The following is a 16,442-nucleotide window of genomic DNA, read 5'->3' as shown; positions in this document are numbered from 1 at the left end:
AACCGTTGAGTTGGGTATGTTTAGCCTGGAAAAGAGGAGACTGAGAGGAAATATGATAACCATCTTCAGAGATCTAAAGGGCTGTCACATGGGGGATGGAGCAAACTCATTTTCTCCTGCTCCAGGGGCTAGGACTTCCATTTGAAGGCACTTTCTATTGAAGGGCTGCCTGGTCCACCTCCAGTTTAAAGATAAAGAACTAGAAAATGGAAGACCAGCATGGGCCCTTGAGATTGTCCATCAACAAGTAGCAAATAATAATAATAATAATAATAATAATAATAATAATAATAATAATAATAGTTATTGGCCAGCTGACTGAGCAAGCCACACAGTCAGCTGAGCACAGCTTTCCACAACTATGGTAAAATGTATTGTGTTTCTGGTTTTGTTCTGTTTTTCTCTAGAGAGGAGATATAGCTGAAGGACTGTCACATGGAAGATGGAGCAAGCTTTTTCCCTGTTGCTCCAGAGTGTAGGACCCAAACCAATGGTTTTCAAGTTACAAGGAATGAGATTCCGACTAAACTTCAGGAAGAACTTTCTGACTGTAAGAACTGTTTGACAGTGGAACAGACTCCCACAAGAGGTGGTGGACTCTACCTTCATTGGGGTTTTTTAAAGAGGTAAGTTGACCATCTGCCAGGGATTCCATTATTATTATTATTATTATTATTATTATTATTATTATTATTATTATTATTATTATTTCTATACAGCCCTTCTTCATCTGGGGATTACAAGGTGGTTTACAGTACACAAACACAAAAATACATAACGTAGTAATGAACAAAAACAGTAACCCCCCTCCCAATTATTTTTTTTAAAGGGCATAGATTGTTTAATGAGTCAAAGGCTTGGGAGAAGAGAAATATTTTTGCCTGGCACACAAAGATAAGTAAGGAAGACATCAGGCGAGTCTCCCTGGGAAAAGCATTCCACAAATGAGGAGCTGTTCTCATGTTGCCTCCAGTTCATATGGGTGGAGGCCTTGCAGGGTTGGACTAGATGACCCGTGGGGTCCCTTCTGAGTCAACAATTCTATGCATCTATTTCAACCAGAGTAACTATTCCTAAATTATCATCATTAGTAGATTTCTCTACCACAAAAGTCCCGGGGTGGATTACAACTTGTGGAAATTCTTACCATTTTATTTTTTTTAAAGGAGGGGTAACAACAATTTAAAAAATACAATATTAAAAAATAAGTTAAAATGGGTTAGCATCAAAATAATCGCTCTCCCTCTCCGAGGTGTCAGAGGTTAGAGAGGGCCGTCCCTGATCTTAACACCTGAGAGGGTTCGCGAGTGCAGGTTCTCTTTTGAAACACCACATTTCCTTTGTTTTGGAAATCTGCAAGCGCCCTGCCTATCTGCAAGCCACCCAGTCCATCTTTTTTTTTGGGGGGGGGGATAACAAACAGAAATCCCCAAGGAAAGCTGTAGTTTTGTTATCAGACAAACCAGTTTGTGAAGACCCTGCTCCTGTGGAAACTAAGCAAGTGGCCTTCTTAGCTATGACACCCGGATCAGGCCAGCCCTGTTATTGGGAAGAGTGAGGGGCTGCCCCAAGCAGCTGATTTGGGTATCATTAAAGAGGAGCAACTTGCTATTCAATATACAGTGGTACCTCGGTTTACGAACTTAATCCGTTCCGGAAGTCTGTTCTTAAACTGAAACCGTTCTTAAACCAAGCCACGCTTTCCCTAATGAGGCCTCCCGCCGCCGGTGCCCTCCCGCTGTTCGGATTGCGTTCTTAGACCGAGGTAAAGTTCACAAACCGGGACACTATTTCCGGTTTTGCGGAATTCGTAAACCGAATCATTCTTAAACCGAGGTACCATGTTTCTACTGTCTGGGAAGGGCAGAGTCACCTGTGGGATTTTCTGCTTCAGATGCCAAAATAACTTGACAGGCTTCGAGTATTATGTACCTTCATTTATTTGTAGGTGGGTTTTCTTGGGGGGGGTGCCATTTAGTGCTGTGTCTTAGGTAGCAATATGTCTCGGGCCAGCACTGACCCCAGTTGTGGAATCATCTCTCTGGGAACACCCATCCTGTTCCTTTGGTGGGGCTGTTCTCACGTTACACTGGACCTAGGGACAAACTGCCCCCCCCATCTCGAGTGTAGCGTTTGTGTGTACCCTGTTTGCACAGCTCAGCTATTGTTTACACAGGTACACAGCCACTGAACGTTACACGTGAAAGTCTAGTATTTGTGTACAGCTGAACCATTTGTGTACACAGATACATCTGTAATGTGTGAACAACTCTACTGTTAGCTTTTAGGTTCCCAGTGAAGACAAGCTTATTCTTCCAGGTTTTTCGTATTCTAATGCTCTTTTGTACTGTTTATTCACTTTGTTTTTAGTAGGCTAGAAACGCTTTTAAAATAAAAATACCATTAAGGAGGTACCCCTGGTGTATCTCTCAAACAGCCCAATGGGGAGGTGATAGTCTTTGAAGTGTTACGTTAGGCCAAAGCCTGTTACGATGCTAGCTTATAAACAGCTACTTGCATAGTTGCCTAGGCAACCGGCCAGAAAAGCTCGGAGTTATTACTTTAATTTTACACAGGGCACGCATGTTTACTTGGAACTCCCCCCACTCAGGTCCTATTCCGGCATTCTTTCCTAAGTCTGTGGGCTAAAAGTGGGGAGGGGATATGGGCAAAAAATGGAAGTCCCACCTCACCATCCCTGGGCATGCCAGCCCCATGTTCTAAGCGAGGGTCCGAAACAGGATTTTCAATGCACAGAAACTGCCTTCAGACCTTCACTTTCAATTTCCAGTCTCCCATCCCCCTCCCCTTAATTTTTAGTTAGGGGTAAAAGCGAGTCCGTGGGGTTTGATATTGGTGCAACAAAGTATGTTGTGAAGAAAGTAGATAGAGACAAGGTTTTAGATAAAAGGTAAAGAACTGCTGGACGTTTAAGTCCACTCAAAGGCGACTATGGGGTTGCGGCTCAACGGGAGCTCACCCTATTGCGGGGATTCGAACCGCCCACCTTCTAATCAGCAGGCCCAAGAGGCTCAGTGGTTTAGACCACAGTGTCGTTGCTCTGTCCCAGCTCCTGCCAACCTAAGAGTTCGAAAGTATGCCAGTGCAAGTACATAAATAGGTACCACTGTGGCGGGAAGGTAAACGGTGTTTCCGTGAGCTCTGGCACTCGTCCCGGTCCTCCGTGCACCAGTAGCAGTTTAGACATGCTGGTCACAGGACCTGGAAAGCTGTCTGTGGACAAACGCCGGCTCCCTCGGCCTGAAAGTGAGATGAGTGCCACAACCCCATAGTCGCCTTTGACTGGACTTAACCATCCAGTGGTCCTTTGCCTTTTTTACCTTTAAGGTTTTAACCCCCCCCCCCTTCAATCTCTCTTGCATAATACTAGAGGCTGTGGCTACCCAATGAAGGACAAACAAAACGAAGTGGTTCTTCATGCAGCCGACAGTTAAAATGCATGGAATTTACTCCCACGAGGTGCAACGACGGCCACCAACTTGGACGGCTTTAAAAAGGGATCGGACAAATTCATGGAGGCTACTAGCCATGCCGGCTATGCTCTCCTGTCTCCATGGTTCCAGGCATAAATGCTTCTGAATTTCAGCTGCTGGAAGCCACAGGAGAGGAGATCTCAGATCCTGCCTGCAGGTTTGACGCTAGACCTTTGGCCTCACGCAGCAGGGGTCTTCTTATGGGGCACCAGCACTGTTGGGGGTGGGGTTTGTGTCCATGCCCCATCCCCACTTTGGGCTCCTGTGCTTATGCCTGAATAGGACTTTACTCATCGCATACGAAAAGGAGACTAGTTGGACCTGTCTGATGCGCCAAACACCTCCTAAAAAATCAGTTGTTCACCAAGGTCTAAGTGGATGGTTGTGTGGCTTATCCTGTTCAATTGCTGACTTTCCTATAATACATGATGGGGTTTTTCCTGCATTTTGATTGTATTCTGATCTTTATTTCTATTATCTGATTGTACTGCATTGGTTTGAATAAAGGTCACCGCTAAAATACACCCCTAAAATGGCTTCTCCTATCTAAAAGAGCAACCATTACAGTGATACCTTGGTTTACAACCGTAATCCGTTCTGGAGGTCCGGTTGTAAACCAAAGCAGGTTGTAACCCAAAGCGTGCTTTTGCCAATGGGGCCTCCAAAAAGGGGGGGGGGGGTTTGTAATAATAAAAAAAATGGGTTGTAATCCAAAAAAATGGACACGCACTTCAGGGTTTGACGTGGTTGTAATCCAAAATGGTTGCAAACCAAGGTACCACTGTATAGGCTGCACTCAGGTTTCATGGAAGCCAAGATGCAGGGATAAAGAGTTTACTGGATTTTGATTTTAAATGTTTAAGCATTTTTGCCTCCCGCCCCCCCCCCAAAAAAATACCTCCTTAATCGGTACATCTGTTTTCTAAATGAAGACACTATTGGAAAGGCTAGTTTAGGCTCAGTCTTGATGGCGGCATCCATACATTCATTCACACACACAAACAAACAGTAATAATCTGACATCTGCTGTGCGTCTGCAACACACGAGCTAGACCACGTAGCCTGCAGAGCCAGGATTATCATGGGCGGAGGGGTCACGGATCACAAGAAATGCAGAGAGACGTGGGTGGGGTGAGATGGGGGGGAGGAATGCCAAAAGCATCATTGTCATGTTGTGTTATACCCACTGTATATTCATTGAGCCATAGCATTTGGAGCAGTTTCGCCTCTGTCAGTCCTCTTGGCTAGAGGAAACATGGTGCAACAAAGGTAAAGGGGGGAAAAATAAAAAAAATAAAAATAGGGGGGAAAATATGCATATATTAAAAAGAGCATATTGGTTATTAGCAATGAAGATTTCAGAGACAGCGTATTACACCAATAACGCTACGGCGAGCGAGACAAACATCCAAGATCCCACCGAGGCTCCTCGCTCCACATAAAAACAGGGGAGTCATTATCGACCCGGTGACCTCCAGAACTTTTGGGTTCCAGCTTCCATCAGCCCCAACTGCATGGCCGACAATCAGAGGTGACGGGAGCTTTGATACAAAACATTTGGAGGGCAGATCTCCTCAGTCTAAAAAATTCCTCCCACCCCCCAAAAAAATAACCCCCACATAGTTCTTCTTTGGGAGGCAAGAGGTTAAAATGTTTACTTAAAAACAAAAATGGATTTAAAAAATAGAGAGAGCCTAGTACTGTCTTCCTGAGAGCTTAGAAGTTTTTCAGGGGAAAGGGTTTGGGGCCAAATTCTGTTCCCCATCTAAATCTTTGGAAAGCATGGAAGTTCAGCAATGCCAGAACAAATGTACATTTTTAAACGTGTCCAAGAGGGAGAGGACTTTACGGCCACATTTTTTCCACATGCTCTGTGGCAGCGGAAATGTGCACTTGCTGAGGCTCTGACACCAATGGTGGCATAACATGTTCAGTCTCGTTGGACATTTGGTGCCTTAACCGTTAACCATCCTGGCTTCTGGTAGTTACCAGTTCGTTTTGCTGCAGGAAGCTTCAAGTTCTACAACTGTGCTACACCACTATAAATTACTTAATTGTCCGGCTGGCGTAGCTTGTTTTGCTTGTAAAGACGAGGGGCTAATTAACAAACGCAATCAGTTGCCTTTTGCAGTATCGAATGATGAGTTGTGTGTGCAAATGAATCAGCATGGGCCAGACATCACAGACAATACTTCCATAGTGTCTGTGTTTGAACATCACAAATAAACCAGAGTTTATCATGATGCAAATGAGCCTATGCGAGCCTTCCATGTTCCCCCTTCTCATTTGGTATGGCTCACGAGGAGACTGGAAACTTTTGCTTCTGTTTCATTATTATTATTATTATTATTATTATTATTATTATTATTATTATTACTATTACGTGACCCAAACTGTCGATATAGTCTTAATTTGGAGTAACTGAAGCTGGCCAGCTTCACAAACTATGGCTTGAAGTTGGTTTGTTTCTGACAAACCATAGTTAAGCTAACCATAGATGGTTGAGTTCAGGCAACAGAGCAAGCCACCGTTAATCAAAACGGAAATGAAATCTTCTAAATTTATCATACCCGTGCTGGGGAGAAGGCAAGTAGAAGTCTGATGATTTGGCAATCTCATTCCCATCATGATAAACCATGGCTTATTGTGATTTCATAATGTGCAGTCATAATCTAAAGTGCAATACTTTTCGCGGCAGTCAGTTCATTCATTCAGCTGCAAGTCATTCTTTTTTTAATAACTGAGTGATGTACGTACAGGTCTGAACCTCCCTTAATATGTTTGCTTATTTATTTCACAGCATGCATTCTTAAAACCCCAACATGCAGCACAGCTAGGAATGTAACCAGATGCATCGTGTGTCTTGGAGGCATTCACCATTTTGAGTATATCTCCAGAATAAATCTTATTTTATGCCTGCTTTTTTTTAAAAAAAAAAAACAACTTAGCTCAACTGCAGGAACAGTGGGCAGGGATGATGGGAAACGCGGGCAAGGCATGCCTGTTAGAATTGCTGCTCCATGATTGCAGTCATAGGATTGTTGTCTATCACATGACGGTATATGTTTTGACTCCACAGAGTGGGAAGTGACGGAGACAGGATGTTTGTGTTACTGGCTTCCGTGAAGTAGGACTATTGTCCTTTGTTCTTTTTCTCTTTGCTGTCTGCTGCTAGAGAGAGAGGGAGCCATGTTGCAGTGCTCCGTGTGTGTTTATATGTAAATAAAGTAGATTAGCCAAAATGCTGAGTTTCTGAGGTCTGTCACGCAAGCTGTGAAGACTCTGCAGATCCCTAAGTGTGCCGATGTCTGTTGGCATTGGGCACTGTGATGTTCGGGCAGAAGAAAGCTTTTGAAGCTCCCAAATGAAAGACCAGGAGGGAGGGAACATGCTAGTCGGGCATGTGTCTCTGCCAGGGTCCTACTCAAGAGTAGGATGAGCTCCTGACATGGAGCGGCTATTGCTACCAAATTAGAGAAAACAAGAGTTAACCCTAGAAATGTGGGTTTGTTCCACTGCCTTATGGTTGAGCAGTGTTCTCATCTGGCTGGCTATTCTTGACATGACTGAGCCGTCTTTTCAGCTGCAAAGAACTGGCGGCTCCCAATCCCACCAAGAAAAATGGAGGGTGGGGGCTTGGTACTTCACAACAGCTGTTCTCCACCATGGCCCCCCTCCCAACTTTCACTGTGGCACTACATGGATGTTTAAAAATGGCAGAAGTAAACTGCTACGGTCTTAAACAGTCGTCACAAATAAATGAATGGTGCTAGTGGCACCCCACCAGGCTTCTGACAGAGTAAACATGACTTTCTAAAATCCTACTGAATCGGTTCTCAATACCCTATGTTGAGATCGTTGGTCTGGAGGGTTGGGACTCACAGCAAGGCCATACCTCAATTGAGTCAGAACAGTAGAAGTGCTACCATAAATATATTGAAAGATGAAGAAATGGGTCCTCAAATGTATGTTTGGACCAAAAGGTGAGTCCCAGGTTGAAGGTTATTGAGCTAAACTACATGTTTTGCAGAAGGGCACGGGTGCCTCCCCATAAGAGAATTCCTGTCAAGATATGACAGAGGCCCACTATCTACACTTTCTTCTTCATCATCATCATTATTTTATGATTTTCAGTTTTATACATTTAAATAATTTTACAATCATTTCAACAATTCAAAACTTGACTTCCTTCCCCCTCTTTCTGTGGCTCCTTAACTTTATTTTTAATATTTTCTGCATATCCAAATTAACTTAATTTACTCATTTATTCATCTACTTTAAAAATATCCCCTTATAAAACTGCAGGTTATTACAATAATCCTGCCAGTGTTCTTATCCATTTACAGTTTATTTGTAAATATTCAATAAACCATTTCCATTCTTTTATAAAAAGTTTGTTGTTTTGATTCCACCACCACCCCGGTAAGTTTTGCCATTTCTGCATATTTCATAAGTTTTTCTATCCATTCTTCTTTTGCTGGGACTTCTTTTCATTTTTGGGCAAGTAACATTCTTGCCACTGCAGTTACATACTTGAATAAATTTATATACAGTTTGGGTTGTTCTGTCCTTTAATTCCCCAAAGGACGGCTTCTGGGTTTTGTTTTGTTTTTACAAACGTTATTTTAAACATCTTTTTCAATTCATTATATATCATTTCCCATCATTTCCTATCTACACTTTCCTGAAACAGTCGAAGATATTTTTGTTCCAACAGGCTTTTTCCAGCTATATAAATGGGTATTTATCATGAGTGTCCACTTGTTAGGGTTTTAGTCTTGTTTTAAATATATCTGTTTTGTATTTTTAACTGTTTCTAATTCTTTTACGTGTAAATCACTTTGTGTGATTAATAAATCAATTGTAGCAATAATAATAATAATAATAATAATAATAACAATAACAATAATAATAATAATAATATCATCAGTGTCTAACGTTAAAGCTTTCGAAAACTAGCAAAATGATGTAATCCTGTGGACATGTCCCTGTCTTGACGCAAATGGCAGCCAATGAAATGGGGGTGGGGAAATAGTTCATCATACATTTCCTCCTAACTATATGTTGCTGGAAAAATGGGGTCAGCAATGTTGCCATCTCTCCCTCTCTGCATTCCTCTCCCTCCATATCCGATTATTCTAGAGCTACCCTCAGTAATAACAGAGTAGATTTTGGCACCTTGCGTTTTATCACTGAAACATAGGTGAAAACATTTTATAAAGCACAAGAAGAAATATTCTGTTTCAAAATAAACCCACACTCAAAACCAAAATCCATAGTTTGGGGGGGGGGTAATGTTTATTAGACCGAATATCACAAAATAGTGAGGAAAGGGTGTGGTGTTTTTTTTATATATAAAAAGTTTTTCGAAAGTGTTCATTGATCTGCTTGGCAGGGGGTTGGACTCGATGGCCCTTGTGGCCTATTCCAACTCTATGATTCTATGATCTGGATGTTAAGCAAAGCAGGAGATAGATATGAGGGAGGGAAGGAGAGAGAGAGAGAAAGAGAGAGAAAGAGAGAGAGAGAGAGAAAGAAAGAAAGAAAGAAAGAAAGAAAGAAAGAAAGAAAGAAAGAAAGAAGCTTGGTGTTAAAACCCCCACCTGCATTATACAGTGGACACTCGGGTTGCGAACATGATCTGTGCGGAAGGCACGTTCGCAACCCGCAGTGTTCTCAACCTGTGTGCCTGCGCACGACGGGTTGCGATTCAGCACTTCTGCGCATGCGCCAAAACCCGGAAGTAATCTTTTCTGGTACTTCCGGGTTCGGCACGGTGCGCAATCCTAAATCGCGCAACCCAAAGCATCTGTAACCTGAGGTATGACTGTACATGTAAAGCAGTAGTTCTGCATGTAAACCGTCATGAGTTTCTAAGTGTGCTGAGAGTTGTTAGGTACCCCCTGCTCCTGTTTCAGAGCTACAATTCCCATAATAGTTTAACGACCAATGCCGCTTCCCAGTGAATTGTAGCTCTGCGAGGGGAGCAGGGGTCTCCTAACAAATCTCCTGCGACTCTTTGCGGGAAGCCAGGATGGCTTAAAGTGGTATTATACTGTTTTGCTGCTTCTCATACTGTCGCTGTACTCACTTCTACGGCGTAGTGAAGAGCAGAGATGGAGGGGTGCAGCGAGAGGTTTTCCAGAGGTTTGATATGAGGCTTCTCCCAGCCGGAAGCCAGTGACCATTCGATGAAGAGCATGTTGTCGGTGAAGACGGTCCCAAACACCAGGCCTTTCGGGTCTGGCTTCTCTTTGAAAGTTGCAGACGGGGTGATGATTAGATCAGCAGCCTGGGCAGACGAAAACAACAGTAGCACATGAAAATACATGTAAAGCTATACTGATGGTGTCCAGCTGAAACTATCCCGAGACTAGATTTCAAAGATGGCTCCGCAAGAAACTAAGTGCGTTTTGGTTTGGGGGCTTGCCCACACGGCCTGTTTATTTGGCATTTAGACAGGTCTGCTTGTACAAAAATTCTTCTTTGGCGATCACTCACAGCAATTTAAAACAGGAGTTCACAGCCACTCGCCTTGGGAAGCCATCCAGCAACGCTGGTGCATTCTGCCAGGGCATGTGGACCCTGTCCATTGGCCAAGAATATTAAGTGCTGACACTGGTCCTTTCAACCAGTGTTGGTGCTGACCTTTAAAGCCCTAAACGGCCTCGGTCCTATACAGTGGTACCTCGGGTTAAGAACTTAATTCGTTCTGGAGGTCCGTTCTTAACCTGAAACTGTTCTTAAGCTGAAGCACCACTTTAGCTAATGCGGCCTCCCACTGCCGCCGCACCGCAATTTCTGTTCTCATCCTGAAGCAAAGTTCTTAACCCGAGGTACTATTTCTGGGCTAGCGGAGTCTGTAACCTCAAGCATCTGTGACCTCAAACATCTGTAACCCGAGGTACCACTATATACCTGAAGAAGCGTCTCCACCCACATCGTTCACCCCAGATACTGAGATCCAGCGCCGAGGGCCTTCTGGTGGTTCCCTCATTGCGAGAAGTGAGGTTACAGGGAACCAGGCAGAGGGCCTTCTCGGTAGTCCCATGTGAAAGAAATTCCCATGTCAAAGAAATAAACAACTGTCTGACTTTTAGAAGACATCTGAAGGCAGCCCTGTTTAGGGAAGTTTTTAATATTTAATACTGTTTTGCTTTTGACACTCGACTGGGAGCCGCCCAGAGTGGCTGGGGAAACACAGCCAGATGGGTGGGGTATAAATAATAAATTATTACTATTATTACTGCTACTACCAGGGATATTGATTTTTGGAAAACAAGATAATGCCACTGCAATCACATGGCACATGCTGCCCTAAGTAAGCGCAGGACTGCAAGCTGAAAAACAGAATTAACATTCATCCTGCACCAAAAAAAAAAAACCACGAGAGAATAGGGTGGAAAACCGCAGGTTCATTTCCTCGATGCAAAACGTCTGCGTTGAGGAAATGTTAATGCTGACTTGTCAGGATGTAAAATTGGCACCAAAGTCTTCTATGTAGGCAGGCGGGAAAGCACTGCATGAAATGCTGTCCTTACAGAACCAGCAGAAAGGCTGCGAAAGGACAAAAGCGGCTGCGTGATTGTGCTGGCATTCAGAGCCACTGTGTGGTGAACCTGGTCTTCGTGGGGAGTCTCGGCAGGTGGCAACTTGGGAGGCTCAGAAAGCAAACGCAATGGGACAATACATACATATGCAACAGCTATTTTAGTTTGTCGGTGCCTGTATTTAATCTGCAGGGCGGGGGGCAGACTGGGGAAAGGCGGCAGCTCAGCGGTAGAGAATTTGCCCTGCATGCAGAGGGTTCCAGGTTCAATCCCTGGCATTTCTAGATTTGGTGGGGAGAAGCTGTTGTCTTAAATTGTGGAGAGCTACTACACGGGTGGTGCTGTGGGTTAAACCACAGAGCCTAGGACTTGCCGATCAGAAGGTCAGCAGTTCAAATCCCAGCAACGGGGTGAGTTCCCGTTGCTCGGTCCCTGCTCCTGCCAACCTAGCAGTTCAAAAGCACATCAAGTGCAAGTAGATAAATAAGTACTGCTCTGGTGGGAAGGTAAACGGCGTTTCCGTGTGCTGCTCTGGTTCGCCAGAAGCGGCTTAGTCATGCTGGCCACATGACCTGGAAGCTGTCTGCAGACAAATGCCAGCTCCCTCGGCCAGTAAAGTGAGATGAGCACCGCAACCCCAGAGTCGTCCGTGACTGGACTTAATGGTCAGGGGTCCCTTTACCTTTACCTTAAAAACATGGGGTGGTAGTCAGTGCTAGGCATATTGACTTACCTTTTACCTTGTGTTCTCTAAGTACAGGACGGCATTTTCCAGGTCTGTGCCTGAGTGCTATCATCATCATCATCATCATTATTTACACTATTGGACAAAATTGTGGAAACCTTTTGGAAAAAGTGTCTTTCTGAGGTTTGATGGCTCATGACACCACTTTTTTTTTTAGTAATACCGTAAAATTATATATCAATTGAAACATAATTTAATGAAGAATGTAATGCAAAGTTTGTTCAGTTATCTGCATTCTATCAAAGTTATAGCCAAATAACCAGAAAAAAGGAAGCACAACTTGCTTAGGTTGATATGCAATAGCTTTCTGTCATTTGAATGTAGCCAATGAGCAGGAGTGTTTAGAGAGCCAATCAGGTGTTATGAGCCATCAAACATCAGAAACACACTTTTCCCAAAAGGTTTCCACAATTTTGGCCGCTACTGTATTACCCGATCCTTACTGCTGAATCGGTAAAGGTAAAGGTAAAGGTACCCCTGCCCGAACGGGCCAGTCTTGACAGACTCTGGGGTTTGTGCGCCCATCTCACATCTATTGGCCGGGGGCCAGCGCTGTCCGGAGACACTTCCGGGTCACGTGGCCAGCGTGACAACGCTGCTCTGGCGAGCCAGAGCCGCACACGGAACGCCGTTTACCTTCCCGCTGGTAAGCGGTACCTATTTATCTACTTGCCCCCGGGGGTGCTTTCGAACTGCTAGGTTGGCAGGCGCTGGGACCGAGCAGCGGGAGCGCACCCCGCCGCGGGGATTCGAACCGCCGACCTTTCGATCGGCAAGCCCTAGGCGCTGAGGCTTTAGCCCACAGCGCCACCCGCGTCCAACTGCTGAATCGGAGCAAACAGCAATTCAGATTTTCTACAGGATGCTCCGATTCAGTGGTGAAGAGTTGGTTTCCACTGGGAAAGCGGGGGGGGGGGGGGTGAAAGAAGAGAAAAAATGCTCAGACATAGACCTGGGAAGCCCAGATCTGTGCCTAGAAATGTAGAAGAAGGGGAAGAATGGATGAGCCTTCAGACCCATTGAAAATAATGGACATGACCAACTTGGGCCAATTAATTTCAGTGGGAGGTGTTCAATGCACTTTTTCTGCCCCTGTGCTCTCTCTTAAATCTACTCTGGGAGTTGTTCCCCTGGGGGCAGTTTTGGGAGGGCACTGGGTACGTACAGGGACAGGGGCGAGGAGTTCCATTGCACAAATGCAACCCTTGTGCAGAATAGACAAATGCACTGGATACTGCCACCTGGGGTTTACATATCCTCGGTATGTCGAATTTCTGTGCCCAGCATAAAATTCTGTGGGTTGCATTCCACCAATGTTTACTCAGAATTCACTGAAACCAATGCACATGGCTAACTAAGACATGCTAATTTCAGTGGGTCTATTCTTGAGTACAGTGGACGCTCAGGTTGCGAACGTGATCCATGTGGGAGGCACATTCGCAACCTGCAGTGTTTGCAACCCACAGCGCTGCATCTGCGCACACACGGGTTGCTATTTGGTGTGCATGCGCAAAGTGTGATTTAGTCCTTCTGCGCATGCGGCAAAACCCGGAAGTAACCGTTCCAGTACTTCCGGGTTTGGCATGGTGCGCAACCTGAAAACGCACAACCTGAAGCGTCTGTAACCTGAGGTATGACTGTAAAACCTAAGCTGAATGTAGCCCGTGTACACAGTACTATCCCAGCAGCCCACATGCACTAATAAAGAAAGAAGGAAAATAAATGGCATGCGCACAAAACGTTCGCCTGATGTTAGTCATTTGGTAACATGAGCAGGCGCAGCAAAACTGAAGTGCATTGTACCCTGAAGGGCAGCCCCTTGAGGGTGACCACAAACACCTGCGGAGGCTTATAATTTGTGGTTTTCCATTTAATCCGGAACTGTAACCATTTTCTTATTCAGTACTGACTGCCGGAAGCCACTGTCACAATTCAGGCAATTTTCCTCTGACTGCCAGAGGAAAGAGAAGAAATCATTGGAGGCCGGTCCGTTAGGGCATACGGAGAACAACACCCACCCCAACCCCGGCCTTGCTCCCTGCCTCAATTTGCCTACAGTGGTACCTCGGATTAAGAACTTAATTCGTTCTGGAGGTCTGTTCTTAACCTGAGGTTCCACTTTAGCTAACGGGGCCTCCCACTGCCGCCACTGTGTGATTTCTGTTCTCATCCTGAAGCAAAGTTCTTAACCTGAGGTACTATTTCTGGGTTAGCGGAGTCTGTAACCTGAAGCGTCTGTAACCCGAGGTGCCACTGTATTTACAACCAGTCTAGGGGGTAGCACTCACTACCTGGCTGTCAACCAGGAGGCTGGTGGTTCGAGCCCACCCAGGGAAGGCTGTGGGTGGGATTCCTGCATTGCAGAGGATTGTATTATTCTTCCTACTTAGCTTCAATATTGCCTTTGCATAACTCTGCCTGGAGGAGGAGGAGGAGGAGGAGGAGGAGGAAGAAAACTAGAATTAGTTGGTCCTGCCTTGTCACTGGCTGTGGATCTACCCAACTGCTGATCTCCTCTGCCCTTTGCCCCTCTAGTCTCAATAGGAAGGGACCACCCAGGAAATGTCAGAAGCAGGGAGGGGGAGAAGAGTGTTAATTTGTGGAATAATAATATAATAATAATAATCTTTTAACCACATCAGTGAACAAACATGAATACATATGCTATAATGTTACTGTTTCAGTTAAACAAATTGTTTTAATTGTTATTCAGGAAATGATTATTTTTCTCCTTCCAATAAAGTACAGCAGAAAAGTTGTCCAAATATAAACAGTTAACTTATTAAACCTCACAATAATTTCATAATTATCTGTAATAGAATAACCAAATCAGTAATTTTTTATATAACTTTAAAAAGTACTCTGAAAATTTAATATTCCAAAAATGAAACCTTCTTTTGGTTGTAAATATTAAGATTATACCAGCAAGAATTAGTCTTTCTGGGGGGAGTTGGGGAGAGATTTAAATCAAGGCTTCCTGACTAGTGATTTAAATTGTGATTTAAATCAATTTGATTTAAATAAAATCCACCCTGCCTTTCCTGCTTCTTCAAGCCCCTCCTGGTCCCCTACTCCACTTGTGACGCATCCTGCACCTCCTGTCTCCGACTGCTCCATCTCTTCCCTTTTGTCCATTCCTGGCTCCTGCTTCCCGGGTGGCACAAAACCCCATAGATCACTGACCGTTTCCCCTCAATCAGCCTCTGCCCCCTTCCTGCCTTTGCTGCACACTCGTCGCAGCCCTGCCAGTCCCGGACAATCAGGATGAGTTCCCCCCAAATGACCGTGAGCCTTGAGCAAAAAAATAAATAAATCCAGGAAGCATGCAATCGTTGTTCTGTGTTTTTAACCGCAGATACGTTTTCAGAGCTTAGTAGGGCATTGGTGAGTGACGGAGCGTTTGGGGGAAGAGCAACAGTCATTCCCAGACTTGGCTCTAAGCTGCGAGGAATCTTTATGCTACCACATCGCTTGGAACGACAAGCTCTCGAAGGCAGGCGCTGTACGGTGAGCCAAAACATGTCTGTAGCCGGAGTCTGAGCTCCGACCAAGTTAAGTAACAGAACCATAAGGCATGGCAGTGCTTACTGCTAAGACTTTAGTCTGACCTGGCTTTTTCTTCTTCTTTTATTAAGGGCTTGTTCTTGCAGGGCCATCTGCTCCATCTATTGGCCTGCTTATCTCTCCCTCCGCCTCCCCCCACCCTCCAGCTCCCTTTCATTCAGGCAGATGGAAGACAGAGAGATGGGCCTTTTCAGGAACGGTTGAAGGAGTTGGATATGGTGAGCATGAAGAGGATAGGGCTGAGATATCTCCAGATATCTAAGGAGTCTGAAGATGGAGCAAGCTTGTTTTCTGCTGCTCCAGAGGGTAGGAACTGAAATATCCGATTCCAATTACAGTGGTACCTTGGGTTAAGAACTTAATTCGTTTCGGAGGTCTGTTCTTAACCTGAAACTGTTCTTCACCTGAGGTAGCACTTTAGCTAATGGGGCCCCCCACTGCCGCAATGCAATTTCTGTTCTCATCCTGAAGCAAAGTTCTTAACCCGAGGTACAATTTCTGGGTTAGTGCAGTCTGTAACCTGAAGCGTCTGTAACCTGAGGTACCACTGTACAAGGAAGGAGATTCCATCTCGATAGAATCATGGAATTGCAGAGTTGAAAGGGACTAAAACTTAGGAAGAACTTTCTGGTGGTAAGAGCTGTTCAAAAGTGGAAGGGACTACCTTAGAAGGTGGTTCACTCTCCTTCATTGGAGAAGGTTGGGCAGGTTATCTGTCAGGGATTTTTAGCTGTGGTTCTTGCATTGCAGGGGGTTGGACTAGATTACCCTTGAGATAACCATCCCAACAATTCTATGATTCCATGTCCAGCAAAGAAACAGGGATTCTGGCTCTTGTAGAGCAGGGTTGGGCAACTCCCAAGAGACTGGGTTCTACTCACAGAATTAAAAACTGACAGTGATCTACCGCCTTTTGGGGGGGTTCAGGTCAAAGTTGCCACTCTGCCTGCGGACTGCCTCGCCAGAGTGGTGCATGCTCTGGTTATCTACCGCTTAGACTACTGCAATGCACTCTATGTGGGGCTACCTTTGAAGGTGACCTGGAAACTACAACTAATCCAGAACACGGCAGCTAGACTGGTGACTGGG

At 44.8% G+C, this 16,442-nt stretch overlaps 1 protein-coding gene across 2 annotated transcripts in view; it reads right to left on the bottom strand.

The window, feature by feature from the left end:
• Window positions 1-16,442, bottom strand: part of BCAT1 (branched chain amino acid transaminase 1) — a 68,703-nt gene that overhangs the window by 30,447 nt on the left and 21,814 nt on the right. The window contains exons 3-4 of one of the 2 annotated variants that reach the window (XM_082239169.1): window positions 9,586-9,786; window positions 4,682-4,738 (exon numbers count right to left, since the gene is read on the bottom strand). In XM_082239169.1, coding sequence (XP_082095295.1) covers window positions 4,682-4,738; window positions 9,586-9,786 — 258 coding nt within the window. The remainder of the gene's footprint in view (window positions 1-4,681; window positions 4,739-9,585; window positions 9,787-16,442) is intronic. The other variant, XM_082239170.1, reaches the window with a different exon arrangement.

This window comes from Podarcis vaucheri, assembly GCF_965113315.1.
Source record: "Podarcis vaucheri genome assembly, chromosome: 10".
Classification (NCBI taxonomy): Eukaryota; Metazoa; Chordata; class Lepidosauria; order Squamata; family Lacertidae; genus Podarcis; species Podarcis vaucheri.
The sequence above is the reverse complement of the archived record's forward strand: the minus strand, read 5'-3'. Positions and strand labels throughout refer to the sequence as shown.